The following is a 16,314-nucleotide window of genomic DNA, read 5'->3' on the forward strand; positions in this document are numbered from 1 at the left end:
CGATTTATAAAATACGTATATCATGTATTTGTAAGAATAATTATATTCTTATTTTGTTTCTCGTTAGATATTTCCATATTTTAACTTATTGTGAAAGTTTCTAGTATATTTTTCCTTCTTGTCGGCAAACAAATCAAAATACACAACATCGATAGATAACTGCTATTTCGATTAATCGGTGCTTGTGGTTCATACACAGCTGTTATTGTTGCTAATCAACAAATCCGCAATGGATTGCTGTCCAATTCAATTACACAATATCAAAGGAGCGCCGGCGATGTAGAAATATATTAATTGTGTTCTGTTTAAGAAACTTCCCGCGAAAGATGATAGTAATTAAAATTGGCTCAAGAAGCTTTCACATCTATGAGCTACTCTTGCTTGGCGGATGCATTACTCTTTTTATATACTTGGTGCTGCCTTATCGCTTCGCTTCGCACTACGACTACATACCTGACGATGATATAGAGCGTATGCTGTTGCCCCAGGTCACACCTAATGTGACTCACCAGCAGGGGTTCGACTGTAGTTATGAGGAACTGATCATAGGCAGTCGTTTTGTGTACGATGCACATTTTCGCGAGCGACTGCTTCATAGCGAGCAGATTCAACCTGGTGGAGAGTATCAGCCGGAACATTGTCGTGCCAGGTACAGCACAGCCATTATAGTGCCGTATAGGCAGCGAGAGGAGCAGCTTCATGCCTTTCTTACCTACATGCACAACTATCTGCGCCAGCAATTAATTCATTATCGAATTTTTCTTGTGGAGCAGTACGATCGGAAGCCCTTCAATCGTGCCACTCTCTTCAACATTGGGGCGCAAGTGGCGGCTGAGTATGATTTCCCGTGCCTGATATTGCACGACGTGGATTTGATGCCTTTGAACTCCGGTCAGATCTACGCGTGCACGGAACGGCCCAGACATATGTGTTCGGCACTCGATCAATGGCGTTTTCATCTGCCCTATCGAGGTCTGTTCGGTGGGGTGGTGGCCATTAATACGGCACAATTTCAGATGATAAATGGCATGTCAAATTTATATCATGGTTGGGGTGGCGAGGATGATGACCTATACGAGCGTCTGAGCTCCCATGGCTATGATATATGTCGCTTTCCGCCAGCGTATAGTGAATACACAATGCTCAAGCACAAGCCAGAGGTTCCAAATGCAAATCGTAATGCTCTTTTGCATGCCGCCGCCTTGCGCTTCGATACAGACGGTCTGAACTCACTGGTCTTCACGGAAGTGGAGCGTCGCCTGCACAGTCTGTTTACGCACATTCTGGTAGAAACTTAGAACCATGGAGATTGCGTCACGCTTTGCCTTCCCAGTTGTTAGTTAGCTTTTAGGCCAGAATTGTCGAGCAAATTCTTGACTTGTTTGTAGTTGGTTAAGTAATTAGTTTATAAGTAAAGTTTGGCATTCTAGTCCAGTCTGTCTTATTGCATAAGTTAGATAATAATTTTAGGTAATACGTGTGATATTTCAAGTAATATCAATTGAACTTTAATATTTAACATTGTAATAAGTACGTTTCAAACCTAAGAGATTAATTTCAGTCATTTTTTACTAATATATCGAACTCAAAGACAAACTAGTGATCTAAAATGCCAAACTCTATTTATAGGCATTGTTAAATGAATCGCATTTTGAATTGTTTTAGATTTAAAATGCACTTATCGCTAAATAATTATAACCAAAAGGAATAACGAATGAAAATAAATGCTCGTAATGATTTAAACAAATTGTTTATATTTTAATAATTGTTTTTGTATATTTTATCTAATGTGGATCAAATTGCACAATCTGTTTACATACATACATAAATATATATATGTAAGCATGTAAAGAGTAAATGGAAGTTGGCCTAAACTACAATAAATTACATAGCTTGATATTCGCTTAATACATTGGGGGAATAAATCATTTCAACCTACCAGTGGTAACAGTTAAAACAGCTTGCAATAAAATCTATATGTTGATTACATAATTAAAAACCGTTAGGAGTTACATACAGATAAGGACAAAGACACATACTCGCACATGTACACACAAATAACACATTCATACTTAATATATAAATACATATGTATAGGTATATAGGAAGGGCCCGAAATGGAAAAAATCCCCTACAAAAGTGGTTGAGCGCGGGTCAAGTTGCGGTTTGGTTTCGAAGATAGTCCGTTTGTCTTATAGGGGATATATATTTCATTCAGCCCAGCCCTTAGGTAGGTAGGTATATTAAGTAACGTTTACGGAATATTTGTGTAGAACATTAACTACTTGGCGATATTTATATTATGCGCTTTCTTTTCGTTCACGCGCTTCTCCCTTTATATGTCTTTTAGTTAAGAAAGTTTAGTATGTCTTGTTGTGATAGTGTATTCAAATTCTTGCTATCCGATACCTGTGCCGGGGTTTGTGGCTTCAATGCTGGCGTTGCAGCTCCCGTACTCATTAGCTTATTCATGCTCATACTCTGCTGCATGCTGCTCATGCTATTCGAGGTGGCATTATAGCCCGTTGGATAGATATAGTTTACAGTTGGCTGCTGTAGGGTATACATGTTTGCACCATTGGAACTGCCACCGGTTTTAACTTGGCCCTGATTCTGACTACCATTATTTTTAAACGGATCTAAGCCATCGAGCGACGTGAAGTTATTGTTACTTGGCTGCGGCGATGCCAATTGATGATTTAATACCAAAGGATTTGTGCTGTGCCAATTGCTGGTGTTGTTGCTAGCATTGTAGGTTGGTCCTGCGGGCGTCGCGGCTCCCGCGGCTATTGCATTGTGACCCAAGCTGTTCAAGTTGGTCTGCATCAGCGATGAGAGAATGTCCGGCTTTGTTGTGGCCGTCGTTGTGTGGCTTATTCTGAAAAGGCAACAGCAATATTATTGCATTTCATAAAAATGAAGGCTTAGAGTATACATACTTGAGCTGCTCCTTGGGCTTGACGGTTGTCAAGGTGGGCTTGGGCGTGACTGTGCTTTGGCTGGCTATTGACTGACCTACGCTGAAGCCAGAGAACATATCATCTTCGCTTTTATTGCCATTGCTGCCGCCTATGCTGCTTGTAGGCGAAAGTGTTGAGCCTTCCAGTTCATTGGCCAATATTTCAGATGCATCCTTGGGTCTGTAAGATTTTAAGGTACAAGCATTTATTAAGATTTGAGAAGGGAACGTTAGAAATTACTTGTTATCACGCTGTATGGTGGAGAGTTGCTGCAGTTTTTCGCGCTGCTCATGCTCCACACGACCAAGCATTTCCTTGATTAGCGAAATAATCGTATTAAATTGTGCAATAGTCAGACCGTTCTCCACACTCAGCGGTACTAGGAAGGGTATACATTTGTGCGCCATCACTTCTTTGGTAATTCCTAACTTAGTGTTTGTCATTGCGATTTTGTAAATACCAATGATGGCCATGACAATGGCCGGTTCACGGCTTTGTATCTGTTGTAGAAATGGCAATATTTCGTCAAGCACCAGCCATTTGTCTAGATTTTCCAGCAGCTTGCCAATCGATATAAGACAATTTACTTTCACCGACACATTGCTACTCTGTAGACACAGCTTTTTGATGCGCGGTATAAGCGCATTTTTCATCGCATTGTAATCAATTAATGTTGAGAATGTGGGCAACACGGCCAGACAGAGTTCTTGTATCTGTGGCATATCACACTCCAGCGAACGATAGAGCAATGGCAACACATGTTGCTTTACTTCCTCCGCCGGCGTTAGCTTTAGCAAGAGATCCATTTTCTGCATGAATATTAATAGTATTTGTATGGGTTCCGATAGCTTTAGTATAGGTTTCAGATGCGGTAGTATGTGATCGCAATATTCTCGTTGGCTACTCATCTCGGCAATCAGAAGCACGTTGGGCAACACAAATGGTATCATGGGTGAATTAATGAATTCTTTTACCAAATACGGCAGTATGGAGTGCAGATTAACACGATGCGGCAATGTTGGAATGATTTGCGGCAGACCTTTGTAGAATTTTGACTTTTGTAAATTATCCCATTGATATAGCGAGTCCAGATAGCTCAGCGTTTTAACGCCAACATCCTGAAAATAGGCAATCTGCTTCAGTTCATGCAACTTGGGTCGCAATGTGGCACTGGGATGTAACAGAGCTCTCAGGCTTTCGGTCAATTCGTTAGGTATGACATTCATGGGTGGATATTTGCGCTGATTTAATTCCGTAGCATAGCGCCTGAAACCGCTGTAGTCACTGCCAAACATCTTTAAGGGTTTGCCCGAATATATGGTGAAGATGAGCACGCCTGCAGATTGGAGGTAAGAGTAAGGTGGTTTCTATTTCAAGATAATACGCTCACCTAGGGAGAAGAGATCACTGTCCGGCGTATTTACACTATGAAGCGCCAGCTCTGGCGCCGTATACTCGAGACTGGGTTGCGCCAGCACATGCAACGATGTGCTATATTCCCGACAGGGCCAGTGTGGTGTGCCATCTGTGGCTGGCTGATTGGCAATACAGAAGTCAAATCCAAATAGTTTCCAACTACGATTCTTGTTAATCACTATCGTTTCGGCACTAATGTTGCGATGCACAATTTTCGCATCATGGTGCAAAAACTGAAGACCATCGAAGAGTTGCAGCAGACCGTGTCGTATTTCCACATCGTAGAGCTTTTTCTCAGAGCGGACTGCATCGCCCACTACATTGGCCAGTGAGGCAAAAACTGGCTCTGTCGCAAAGGCCAATGAGTCACGGCTCTCTTCCAAGGGATGCTGCACAGTAAGTACATGTGGGTGACGTATTTTTGTTAACTGCTGGACACCACGCCTTAGTGTCTCCAGCATTGTCTCGCGATCATCCTTGGACCAGCGTTCTAGTGCTTTCTTCTCGAACACAAACACGGACACTTCTTGTTTGGTGCTCTTTTTGTATCCATTGTACACCTTCCACATGAGTCCTGCATCATCATGTTTTTTGATTATTCGAAATTATTTAAGTAGAAATATGCTTACCTATACCGGCTGTGCACACGAATTCCAGCACCTCGTACTCCCGTGTGACATTGTTTCCTGGCAGGGCCGCCGAAAGCTGGGAAACTGTGTGCACGGCCGTTGAATAAAACTTATTAAACACATCCATACTGTGCTGCTACGTGATTGATATTTTGCAACAGTTCCAAATTGTTGCTATTCTCCCCAATCTATACGCTTATGTCGTCGATGTATTAGCAACAGCTCCAAATGGCTGGATGTTGTTCTCCCCAATCAATACTTTTATGTTCCGGCGTTGCCAACTTATTCATTTCGGTGGTTTATGGGCCAAACTAGGGCTGCAGTGAATTGGTGGCGCCCGTTGCACCAGTGGTGCCAAGTTTGCTATTTTCGATTCAAATGTTTGTATTTTAATTGTGAACTACAAAATTTTGATTTGCGAATAAATTATGAGAAAAATTTTGCCTTTTATTACTATGTATTATATTTTAAAACGTCTAAATATGAATAATATAAATTCTTACCCTTATTGTTTTTGTACCCTATACCCAAAAGAGTAAAAGAGTGTACTAGTACAGAAAGAGGCGTTGTAGACGTTGTATATACATATAGTATATATATTTGATCAACATGGCAAGACAAGTCGATCCGTCTATTCACCTGTATGAATACTTAGATCTCAGGGACTGTAAGAGCTAGAGAAAACAAATTTTTTACATGTAGGCATTCCGAGCTTGATATTTTCCGATGCACCCCCTTACTTAACCGTTATTGAAATTTTTCTTGAATTATTTACTCAAATTTACGGTATTTGAGGTAAACGAAGTATATGAGGAAAATGCTGTTACATTAAATATCTGCAGTGTGAGTAACAAAGTAATATTTTTAAAAACATTCTCTTGCAAGATGAAATAGTTGGGCTTTTGCCTTAATTTTGTTTTAAAAGGGAAGTATTCTTTAGGGTACAAAACAGATTCAGCGGTTTTCTTATTTATTTCTCGGTCCTATAAAGGGCCGTTGAAGTTTTGGTTTTAAAAATATTCACACTTTACAACTGTTCCCTCGTTGAAAAAACCTCTTAAATAACTTTACATTTGATATATTATTAATATGCTTCAAAATAAAAAGAGGATACAATACGTGTAATAAATATTTTGCATAAATAAAATATAAATTATACAAATGTACTTGTATTAATCATTCTTTAATGAGTAATAAACATTTGTTGTAAATTGTGTTTTTTTGTAGAAGTTCCATGTAAAAAGCAACACATAGTCTCCATTTGGCATTGCTTTGGGCACAGTCGGAATTTTTGTCGAATCTGGATGGAAATCCTTAATCAGTTGCACGCCCTATTAAATGAACATAGAAAGTTATAATATTTATCTCAAAGACTGAATTTCCGCACTTACCATATACGGGCAGGTATGATTAATTGTTGTAAAATCTTGGATAACATTAAAAATCACCTTCATAAAATTGTTGGTTGATTTTCTCATAAATTCGCATGCATCAAAATTAAAATCTACCAGCCAGGGCTTGTAGCCATTCGCATTCTTTTTTAATCGAAGTCGAAGCCAAACTTCGTTAGTGGGGTACAAAAGTGAAATCCGTATTGTTAAAGCTGTCTGGTTTCCTAGTATTGGCTTAAGATGACATTCGTCGATCTTGACCCACGATTTGTTATAAGATTCACAAACAACATTTGTCATAATGATGTTGGCTGCATTCTAAAAAAAAATTCCAACCCTCATTATTTATGGTATGTTGCTTGCAATAATATCTAAGGGATTACATTTCGGTTGAAAAAGCGCAGCAGAAGAATTAAAGCCACAAAAACAGTCAATGCTCGCATCGCCTTGGCTGGTAGTCGAAAACTGAATTGAGTGCAGGTTATTGATTGTTAAGCATGATTTCAAATTTTACTTTGCATACCTTTTACTAGAGAAGTTCATTAGTTTTGTGCGACAGTCTATGCAACACAGAGTTTTAGGGGTGTAGCTAAGTTCAAAGTCAATTTTAGATTGATGCATTCTAGCTAAGCATTTAGCCGTCGGTGGTTTACAAGATGAGGCTGAAGTACATCAATGAAAACAATATTACAATCGCGACTTTTGATTGGTTACTAATGATTATTAATTCGTCCGCCCAAGTCTTTTTAATTTATCGATCTATTCTGACAACTTATTGACGCCGGAAATAGGATGCAATGGCAATTACAATTTTGCATAATTTTATTATGGCTTAATATTATTTATAATTTTTCACTAGCAGGGTCCGTTCTTTTTCTAAATGTAGATTTTTAAAAAATATGGTAATTTTTGAATCCCTCCACTCCACACATATTCGTTTTTAAAAATAATAACCGGAACAATTTCGACTAAATTTGGAATAAAAATTGTACAGGGTAGTCCCAGGTCGAATTCCATATAACTTTTATTCTAATCACTTTTGCAATTATTGTATCAAATTATGTCTACTTTGTAATTGCTTTATGACATTAATTCGAGCTAAAATTGCTCGCACAATGATGAGAAATGTAATTTTTATGGCTCCTGAAACAAATGTAATTTTAATTTGAAATCGTTTTTTTTTTATAAATGTAAAACTTTAATCATACTGTTATTATTTACAATAACTTAAATTAAACTTATAGAAAAATACAAATACAGCTTAAACTAGGAGTTAAGTCTTATTTGAAATCGTTTCAGTTCACCATCAACTCAAATAGTTTCTTGAGTAAAATTTTAATGAAAACTAATTACTAATTAACAAAGTGTTCTTCCCTTTTTATTTATATCCTGTCCCGAAGACTCTTATCCGTTAAGTATAAGTATTAGATAGCCTAATGAGTAAATAAATATGTAAATAAACAATACAATCGAGTTGACCCTTAAAATATAGCTATTGACGAAAGAGATGATCAGATTACGCATTTAATCCTGGAACCGAATTTTAAAATGTGTTTAAATTTCAGGCGAACAGGTGCAGCGCTTTTTCCATCAGGGACAAGCTAACAATGCATTTTTATTGATATATGTACATATATTTGGCAACTGATTTATTGAAGCCATAAACTCCAGCTTTGAATATTTCATCGATTTAGTCTATGGTCAAAAAATGATAATGTAAAACAAAAAAGATCAATGCTTATTTAATGACTGATGGTCAGTAGATAGATATGTCTAGACACAAAATTTGACATTTGTATTCGTAATTGGATTTCATTTTTGTTTATTTCAAAATCAAAATATATTTGTAGGTAATAAACCTTGTTGCTTTTTCTGTTTAACGACGTTCTTAGTGTTTGTGAATTCGGTCGCGATCATTGATCATGATTATTGATCATTCTTCTATCACTAATCGCAACTATTGGGAATATTGACAGCGATGTTACAGGCGTTGCAGTCTCACACACTTCGCCACGAAGTTGTTGACCCCCTCAAGGGTTTTTATATTGACAATAACATTACATTATCTGATTATGGATAAAAGAAAAGACATAAGTGCATTTAGTGTCAAAATATACAGTTAGTATCAAGGGCGTACGTACAAGAAAAAATTATTCATTATTATGACGCACTATTTCGCCTTAAGATGGATCTGCGTTGGATTTGTTGAAGTTTTTTCATCGATCATATGCATAAATTATTTTTTAAATGCATTATTTAATCAATATTTTAATTTTTTGATTTTAATTTTTTTTTAAAAACTTGAGAAACTATTAAAATATTATCACTTTATGCTTAAACATATAGTGTGTTAACAATTTTTTCATTTAATTTTTAGGTCCTGACATGAGGATGAAATAAAGCTTAGAAAAATATTTTTCAAATCAAAGCAATTTTAGGCATTCTTTTTTTTTAAAAACTTTAGAAACTATTAAAATATCACTTTATGCTTAAACCTATAGTGTGTTAACAACTTGATAAAGACTTTAAATTTAGTTTTTCTATATTTTTAGGTCTGAGCTGGTATACTTCGGAACACTGACTGAACTGAATAAAATTTTGAGAATGAAATAAATCTTTACGGTTGCTGATCTTTTCGAAACAATTGCTTAGAATTTCATAAAATTCATATATAAATAAAGATTGCTGAATATTTTTGGAACTTTTGCAGACGAAAAATAAAGAAGGTTTTGTGTTCAAAAAAGGTCGAGGAAGCATGGAAGACGAAACCACTTCCAAGGCGAATGAAAACATTATATAGCGAAATGTTTGTTAGCTCTGTTCGGAACACTTATCTAAATATTATATATTTTTTAACTGACAAGGATAGAGAAGCATGTCTGCAGTGCTTACAAATCTCTTAATTGTATTTAAAAGAAACTAAACATTCATTTAATGGAGTCTAATAGAGAACTACAGTCATCACTAAATGCACTAAGTATGTATAACATGGGAGGGCTTTTAAAATTGATTAGGCCCAAGCAAATATATTTAAGCAATTACGTTCGTTTTAATAAGCCTTTTTACAATGGGATGTTAAAGCAAACACTCAATTAGGTAGCAATTAACTTTGAAGGCTTTGTCATTAATACGGAAGTCAATTAGTTAGAAAATGTGCACAATTACGTCGTAAAATTAAGTTCATACTATATACATAGTCTATACCCGAAGAGTGTATTTGCGTTCATTGCCAGAAATGTATAAACTTTATGTGATCAGATCTACCAAATAAAAAGAAAAAAGTTAACACAGTTTAAAATCAGGTTAAAATCTAATTTCAAAAATAAAAAATTTGAACAAAAGAAAAGGAATCTCAGACCCGCTTTTGAAATGCTTCCTGGCCTACAATTTCTTGTTTATACTTCTTAAATATACTCGTGTATACCCTAATGTTTCCTTACGAGAGATGAACATCTATCACACATAAATTAGTACAACATTCTCAATATGAAAAAATTAGGGTCCCACGAGTTTATAAATAAAAAAGTATTTAATTCGAATCACATACGACAGTATCATAAATGATCTGGCATGATCGATCTCAGTGCCCATCAAAACAGACGAACATTGTGTCTTGGATTCTTCCCTCTGGGTGTTAGAAGCGTGCACACCAAAACCAAATACCCTTCATTTTTTTAGTGTAGCGAATACAGATTCTGATTATTAATAAAAGTTATCTACTGTCTGAAGAATATTTTTGGCATATTTCAAAATATTTGTTTGTTCTTTAATATAAATATTGTTGTTATCTTTTTATAGCATTGCGTGGGTTTTACAAAAGTTAAGATTTGCATTTTCAATTGATTTTCAGTTGTGTTCCCAAATGAGCTATTTAAGTGCATACTAAAACAATAAACAGAATTAATAAATAGTGTTTTTAATTCTGGAAAACTTTTGAATTATTCGATTCACTAACTCCTGTCTGTCTATACTAGGTTTATATTTGTAGTATCGTTCTGAGTTCTTTAGAAGTAAATCGTCTTTGTCTGCATTTCAAATTGATTGCTTTTGTAACTTAAAGCGAAAATCGTATTTAATCAGACACTTGCAGTTGGCTGGGTAGAAAGAAATCTACCCTTTTTTATGCATCGGGGGAGTTTATTTTTGCACTTACGGGGATCTTGTAGCAACTTGTCGCTGCCGTTGAACTCGCTTTGAATTTCAATTGGTCTTTGTGATTTGTTCGCGTTTATTTGTGTGTGCACACAGTTTTGCGAATCGCAGGCACATAACTTTTTGCGTTCTATCATGACAGATATTTTTATGGAGGAATTAAAGCCCGTAAGCCGTGCGGATGATGCGTTGAGTCATAAAATAAATCAAGGAGCTTGACACGAACGTCGCCTCGATGCTAAATCACGCCGATGGCAACAAACGGTGTGCGAATCGCGTGACTGTCATCGTCCGTTTGTGACAGCATTTTGGGGGGCAATGATAATTATAGTATGTATGTATGTATAGTAGAGCAAACATTGAGGGTAGGTGAGGGTATATGGGTAGTTGCTGTTTATCGTAATCTGCAATAGCAATTACTTTTCGGAAATGTTGCGAATTCAGGCATTGACTTTTATTCGCTTGCAATTTGTTTTTGCTGCGTCCATCAAATTTACTTGGATGACTTCGCATGCTTATGACTATGGAAATGAAGTTAATTACGGATGGTATTGCCGGCATCTTGCTGCACACTTGGCCACCTGAACGGAGACGGCACTTGAGTTACACAGTGGGTGGCCTGCTGCCTGATAATAGCTTAAATTTATTTCACCTCCAATTTGAGTTTGACTGCGCGTTTCGACCATTGATCAAATGGTAACAAATGGGGCTGTCAGCATGGCCACCAATATACCAAAAGCTACAACAGTCAAACTTTAGTAAACTTTTATTAAAGCAATTAAGCACAGTAATGTTTAGGTGGACACATGTCGTATGAGTGATTTTTTTTTCCCCTGGAAATTCCATTATGCTTTTGCTTATTTATGACTGGCCAGCACGGCTCGACGGCCCGGGCCACACGTTTTCCCACATCCATGAAAATATATGTGTTGTCGTTATTTAAAATTCAGCTTTTCGATTTAGTTTTCAGACATTTAAATTGAAATTAGGATAAGTAATGAAATGTTAGCTTTGAAAGAGAATACTTATGGAAGCATTATAAATAAACAATGGAAATGATAAAGATGGTGTTATTTAAAGAATCTAATGGTCGAAATATATTATTTAGATTTTTGTACATAATTGCCGAGTACAAAAAAATATGAAATATTGTAATTGTTGGCTTCAATATGGCCTAAAAAATATTCACGCTAAGATTTGGTAAGCTCGGAAATGTAAATTCTTAATGCTTTGACATGAAAATAAGTAATTTTCTCAGCAAATTATTGGCTCGAGAAGCTATTTTTCTTGCTTTCAAATGCCTCCCTTTGTGCATATAGGAGATGCAAAGTATTTCAATATTTTTTCTATACGAAAGTTCAAAGTTCACTGGCTCTTGCAATATTCGTAATTCAATACGCAAAATTCATATTATTGTCTGCAATTAAAATTCTATGGGATATGCAAATACATACTTAATTAAATACACTTTTATTTTCCTTTTATTGTATTATTTTTTCGTTTGTGCTGGGCAAAAAAATTTGCTTTATTATGCGCCTGTTGCCTGCCATTTTTGTCACATAAGATTCAAAGGCGATAAACAGATGCAAACAGCGACAAACATGTTTTCAAGTACGTGATTGATTGCGCCGCCGAGATTAAAACAAAAAGGCAAATTAAATAAAAAAGTACAATCCGTACATTCTACTACTTACATACTTATATTTCACAAAAAGTTAAGTAAAATGCCTCTAGTGTCTAGCAAGGAAAAAATACATGCAGAATGAAAAAAAAGAAAACTCACAGCACGACAAAATTTATGTGCGTGCTACGCGGAACGATGTCTCGGGCGCACGGCTTAGGCATACCAAGTAGGAGGACGACATCGTCGGCGACGACTACGACGACGAAGCTGCTGATAACGATGATGATAGCCATGATGATGATGAAGATAACGACGATGTAGTCTGATGTGCGCAATGCTGACGGATGTTGCCTGGATAACTCACGCTGACGACACATTGATGAGTCAATTGAGTGTGCAAATTCGAGAAGGCGACGCCATATGTAATTAGAAATAAATCAAAAAAGAATGCTAAGAAGGATGTTGCCCCTCCAAAAAAAAAAAAGAATTCTTACTTTCACCTGCGCGACGAGATATAGAGAGAATATTTGTTTGTTGATAAAGACTGCTGCTGTCGTACTACACTACAATGAACGACTATTTTTGGATACAATATTTAGCTTAAGCCAAAGATCTATTCTGTAAAATTTAACAGCCACTTAAATGGAGCTCAATCTTTTCAGTGTGGGGGATTCCCGATGTATCGTAGATTAAGATTCCAGCAGCAATTAAAAATCTGCTCAGTCTATATAAAGACAATTTATTTTTTGATTATTTGGTATATTTCTTTATGTTGATAAAAATACGCAAAACGTAAAAAAGAGACAATGAAGAGTGAGAGAAGAGAAGCAAAAGATATGGAGAACAAAAAGAGAGAGATATGGAAAAGTGAAGCCAGAAAAAAGAGGCGCATATGGGAATTATAAAGAAAAAAAGAGCTCAGGTAGTGTTAAAAAAACCGCAAAGAAGATAAAGGTACTGTGTTCAAAACTCTATAGCTTAACCGCAGCTTAAAATGGTTCGGCTATTGAAAAAACATTCTTCAAGACTAGCTTTTTAAAATTCCGACATGGGAATTCCCTACATTTATATGCAAATATAAGGGGACTCTAAGAAGAATACATGGTTATAATTGTGTTTCCACAATTTTTCATTAAAATATTAAAATGCATATAGTTGATGTACTTATTGGCATATCAAGGAAGTAGACAGCATTAGGGCTTAAGCAAATCTGTGGTACTGGTTTTAAAACATTTCGAGGTCATATGATCTGAAATACTTGTACATGACATTCGAATCGGCTTAAATATCACATATATACATATAGTACATAAAATAAAATAACACATTTTCAAGAAACAACAGAAATGTTATCAATTTTACAACAGAATATTTATATGAAAGCAATTTGAATATAAACATATTATAATCAGAGGCGGCGCTGGAAATTAATTAAATTTTCTTTTAATTATTTATTGGCAGTATAATTGAACAATTGTATAATTGGCCGTAGTGCACAAAATGATTCAGCTATTGAAAAAAAAAACAAAAAACACATTAAACTACCCTTCGCTTAGAGGGTATTATTGGCAGTATTGCATAAAATGTTTCAGCTTTGAGCACACACTTAGTGTTAAGTTGTTTGTTTGAATAGAGCTTTTCACAGAAATCCAAAAACAAACAAACAAATCACTAACGTCACTCAATCTGTCTGTCACTCGAAAAACGTTAATTAATTAACAGGTCTTGTTACTTGCGCGTCGCCACTCCATTTGACTTTTCGTTCCGTATGGCACTCGTAACAGTAACGCAAGCGCAGTGACGTCGCTGTCGCGCCTGCGCCCAGATAACAGTAACAGAAACAGAGGCCAGTTACTACCCCCAACAGGCGCGCTGTTAAGTTGCTGTTGGAAAGCTCCGCTGCGCATGTAGTCGTTGTGGCCGCCTACAACGCAGTCGTGGCTGCAGTCGGCGTCATAGGCTCGGCAGCGCAGTCGCGGTGCTGTCAGGTGTTGTCGTTTTTGCAAGTCGGACTTAAGCTGAGTCTGTTTTCGTCTGCTTTGCAGCGCGGTTCTGAAACGCGTAACGTTCGGGGGAAAAGTAATTTTCGTGGCTCAGTTGGCGCGCACGCCTTTTTGGCAACGAAAACAGAAACAGGCGCGCGCGGGTAAGCAAGTCGTTTTTCCAGAAATATTTTCAAAGTGGGATTTTTCCGTCTCGAAAAGCGACTCTCGGGGCTAATTGTGCAACGTATTCGCGTGTTGTTGCTGCTGTTGTTCAATATTATTGCTGTTAAAAAACCGCGCGCTCAATATTTCGAAAGTGCGGAGCCAAATTCACAGAAAATAATTTTTGAAAATTGTAAACAAGCAATTGCACAATCTACAATATCTTGATCTGCACAATTTATAATTCAATAGTCGAGGTATCAGATGCTCAAACAATAACCCACAAATACTTGCACACGAAATTTCGAAATCAATTGCAATTGTGAATTAACTGGAATTTACGATCATTCGACTTTGAGGTGAGCATTTGCTTAATAATAAATATCATTTAATTAATTAAAAACACGTTGCAACAGCTTGCATGTTGTTTAAGTTTACAGAAAGAGCGTTTTTCTGAAGTGCCTGCTCTATAATGTGCACAGTTTTGAAAAACTATTAATGTTTTAGAAATTCCTACGCAACTTACGCTAAACTGCTTATGGTGGCCAGCAAGTCATATTAGCAAAGCAAATAAATAGTTGAGTCATATAGCCAATTTATTTCTAACATCACCAGACTTGAGAAACTAAATAAGTATTTCAAGATGTATGTTTAAAAACAAGTATGAAGTGCAGAAATTTACGTAAAAAATTTACTTTAAATTTATTAATTTTGTTCAACTCTATACGAGTATCAATGCAATAAATTATATTTCTTTGTTGTGCTTGTTATTCAAGGGATGAACAATTACTTTCTTTTCCAATTTCCTGCCAAAATAAATGTCTTCTGCTCTTCGTGCAGTTAACATTTGGTTCAAAGTATTGACCTCTCAAGTCAGCTGCCTAAAAATGTGGTGCTTTCTAATTGTCAGGGCATTCCCAAATTTAGGTTTTTTCCAAGAGACCTAAATGGGTGTTACCCATTTAATTAAATTTGTGTATTGAAATAAAAACTTTTTTATTGATTCTATTCCCATTTAAATGTTAACAATAAAAATTTAAATCATTAAACCCACAAAAGAGTTGACGAAACAACATTTTTATGAGTATGAAGTTTTGAAACAGGTGCAAAAACATTATTAACATTTTTACATATGTATAGTATATGTGTATTCTATATGGCAGTGCTACGAATAAATTCAATTTGATAAACTGTACCAGTCGGTATTAATTAAAGTACGTACTTAAACATTTCAAATAAGTAATTGCTGGGATGAGAATCATTTTAGAATAAATAATAGCTAACCTGTTATCTTAATTTTTCAAGTCTATAGCGTAGTTTTTCTTTTCTAATTCCGAGTGACATTGAAGCTAATGCCAAGGTCCTACGTTAAAGGGTGTTAAGAAATGTTTTAAGTGTCCATTAAAAACAAGCCATTAAGAGTGTTCAGATAAACGTGCGAGTTAAATAGTCAGAATTAAGAAAAAAACATTTTCACAAGAGAGACACTAATAGTTTTTTTTAGTCGGGCTGGATGTGTAAGGATAGTGGAAATCTTGTTACATCAGCTGCTCAGTAATTTGGAGCAGAATTTTGCATATATCTATCACTATAACCTCTCAACCAATCTAAGCAAACATCTTTTCGATATAGTAAATAGTGTAATACTTTTATGTATTGAATTATATTTTTGCAACGATCGGTTCATCGGCCGTTATTTAAAATAATGAGACTATACTATATGGCTTCTGGGCATGGATATAACAAGTCTACATACTAAGTTTGTTGCCCCTAGCTGTTATGGCTTTAAAGTTTTTGGTGCTCATTTGGACTTAGGGACTGACGGTCATGTCTATAACGATTCGTTTTGTCATGCTGATCATTAATGTAACTATACCATGGAGTCTACCACGCCTCCTTCTAACCCTTACATCAATTTGGCGTTTAGACTTTGTGGTATACCTTTTAACCCTTCGGCTACTGAGTATACTATGAAGCATTAGGGCACGTGTTGAA

The 16,314-nt window shown here is 36.1% G+C and overlaps 3 protein-coding genes across 3 annotated transcripts in view; 2 read left to right on the plus strand and 1 right to left on the minus strand.

Moving 5' to 3' along the window:
- The first annotated feature begins 269 nt into the window (after nt 1-269).
- On the plus strand, nt 270-1,693 carry LOC115621296 (beta-1,4-N-acetylgalactosaminyltransferase bre-4). Its single transcript, XM_030514903.1, has one exon. It carries the CDS (start codon nt 327-329, stop codon nt 1,296-1,298), a length of 972 nt encoding a protein of 323 aa, XP_030370763.1. The 5' UTR covers nt 270-326; the 3' UTR covers nt 1,299-1,693.
- Nucleotides 1,694-1,795: 102 nt separating this feature from the next.
- Nucleotides 1,796-5,421, minus strand: LOC115620629 (SCY1-like protein 2). The gene is made up of 5 exons (XM_030513959.1): nt 5,006-5,421; nt 4,351-4,950; nt 3,201-4,296; nt 2,940-3,140; nt 1,796-2,878 (listed from the first exon to the last, which is right to left on the minus strand). The coding sequence occupies exons 1-5, from the start codon at nt 5,130-5,132 to the stop codon at nt 2,347-2,349; spliced, it is 2,556 nt and encodes an 851-aa protein (XP_030369819.1). The 5' UTR covers nt 5,133-5,421; the 3' UTR covers nt 1,796-2,346.
- Nucleotides 5,422-14,260: 8,839 nt separating this feature from the next.
- LOC115621148 (fatty acyl-CoA reductase wat) overlaps nt 14,261-16,314 on the plus strand; it is a 57,924-nt gene continuing 55,870 nt past the window's right edge. Inside the window, exon 1 of the mRNA XM_030514706.1 lies at nt 14,261-14,678. The gene's annotated coding sequence lies outside the window, so the exon portion shown is untranslated. The remainder of the gene's footprint in view (nt 14,679-16,314) is intronic.

Source organism: Scaptodrosophila lebanonensis, unplaced genomic scaffold (genome assembly GCF_003285725.1).
Source record: "Scaptodrosophila lebanonensis strain 11010-0011.00,11010-0021.00 unplaced genomic scaffold, SlebRS2 tig00000024-arrow-pilon, whole genome shotgun sequence".
Taxonomy (NCBI): Eukaryota; Metazoa; Arthropoda; class Insecta; order Diptera; family Drosophilidae; genus Scaptodrosophila; species Scaptodrosophila lebanonensis.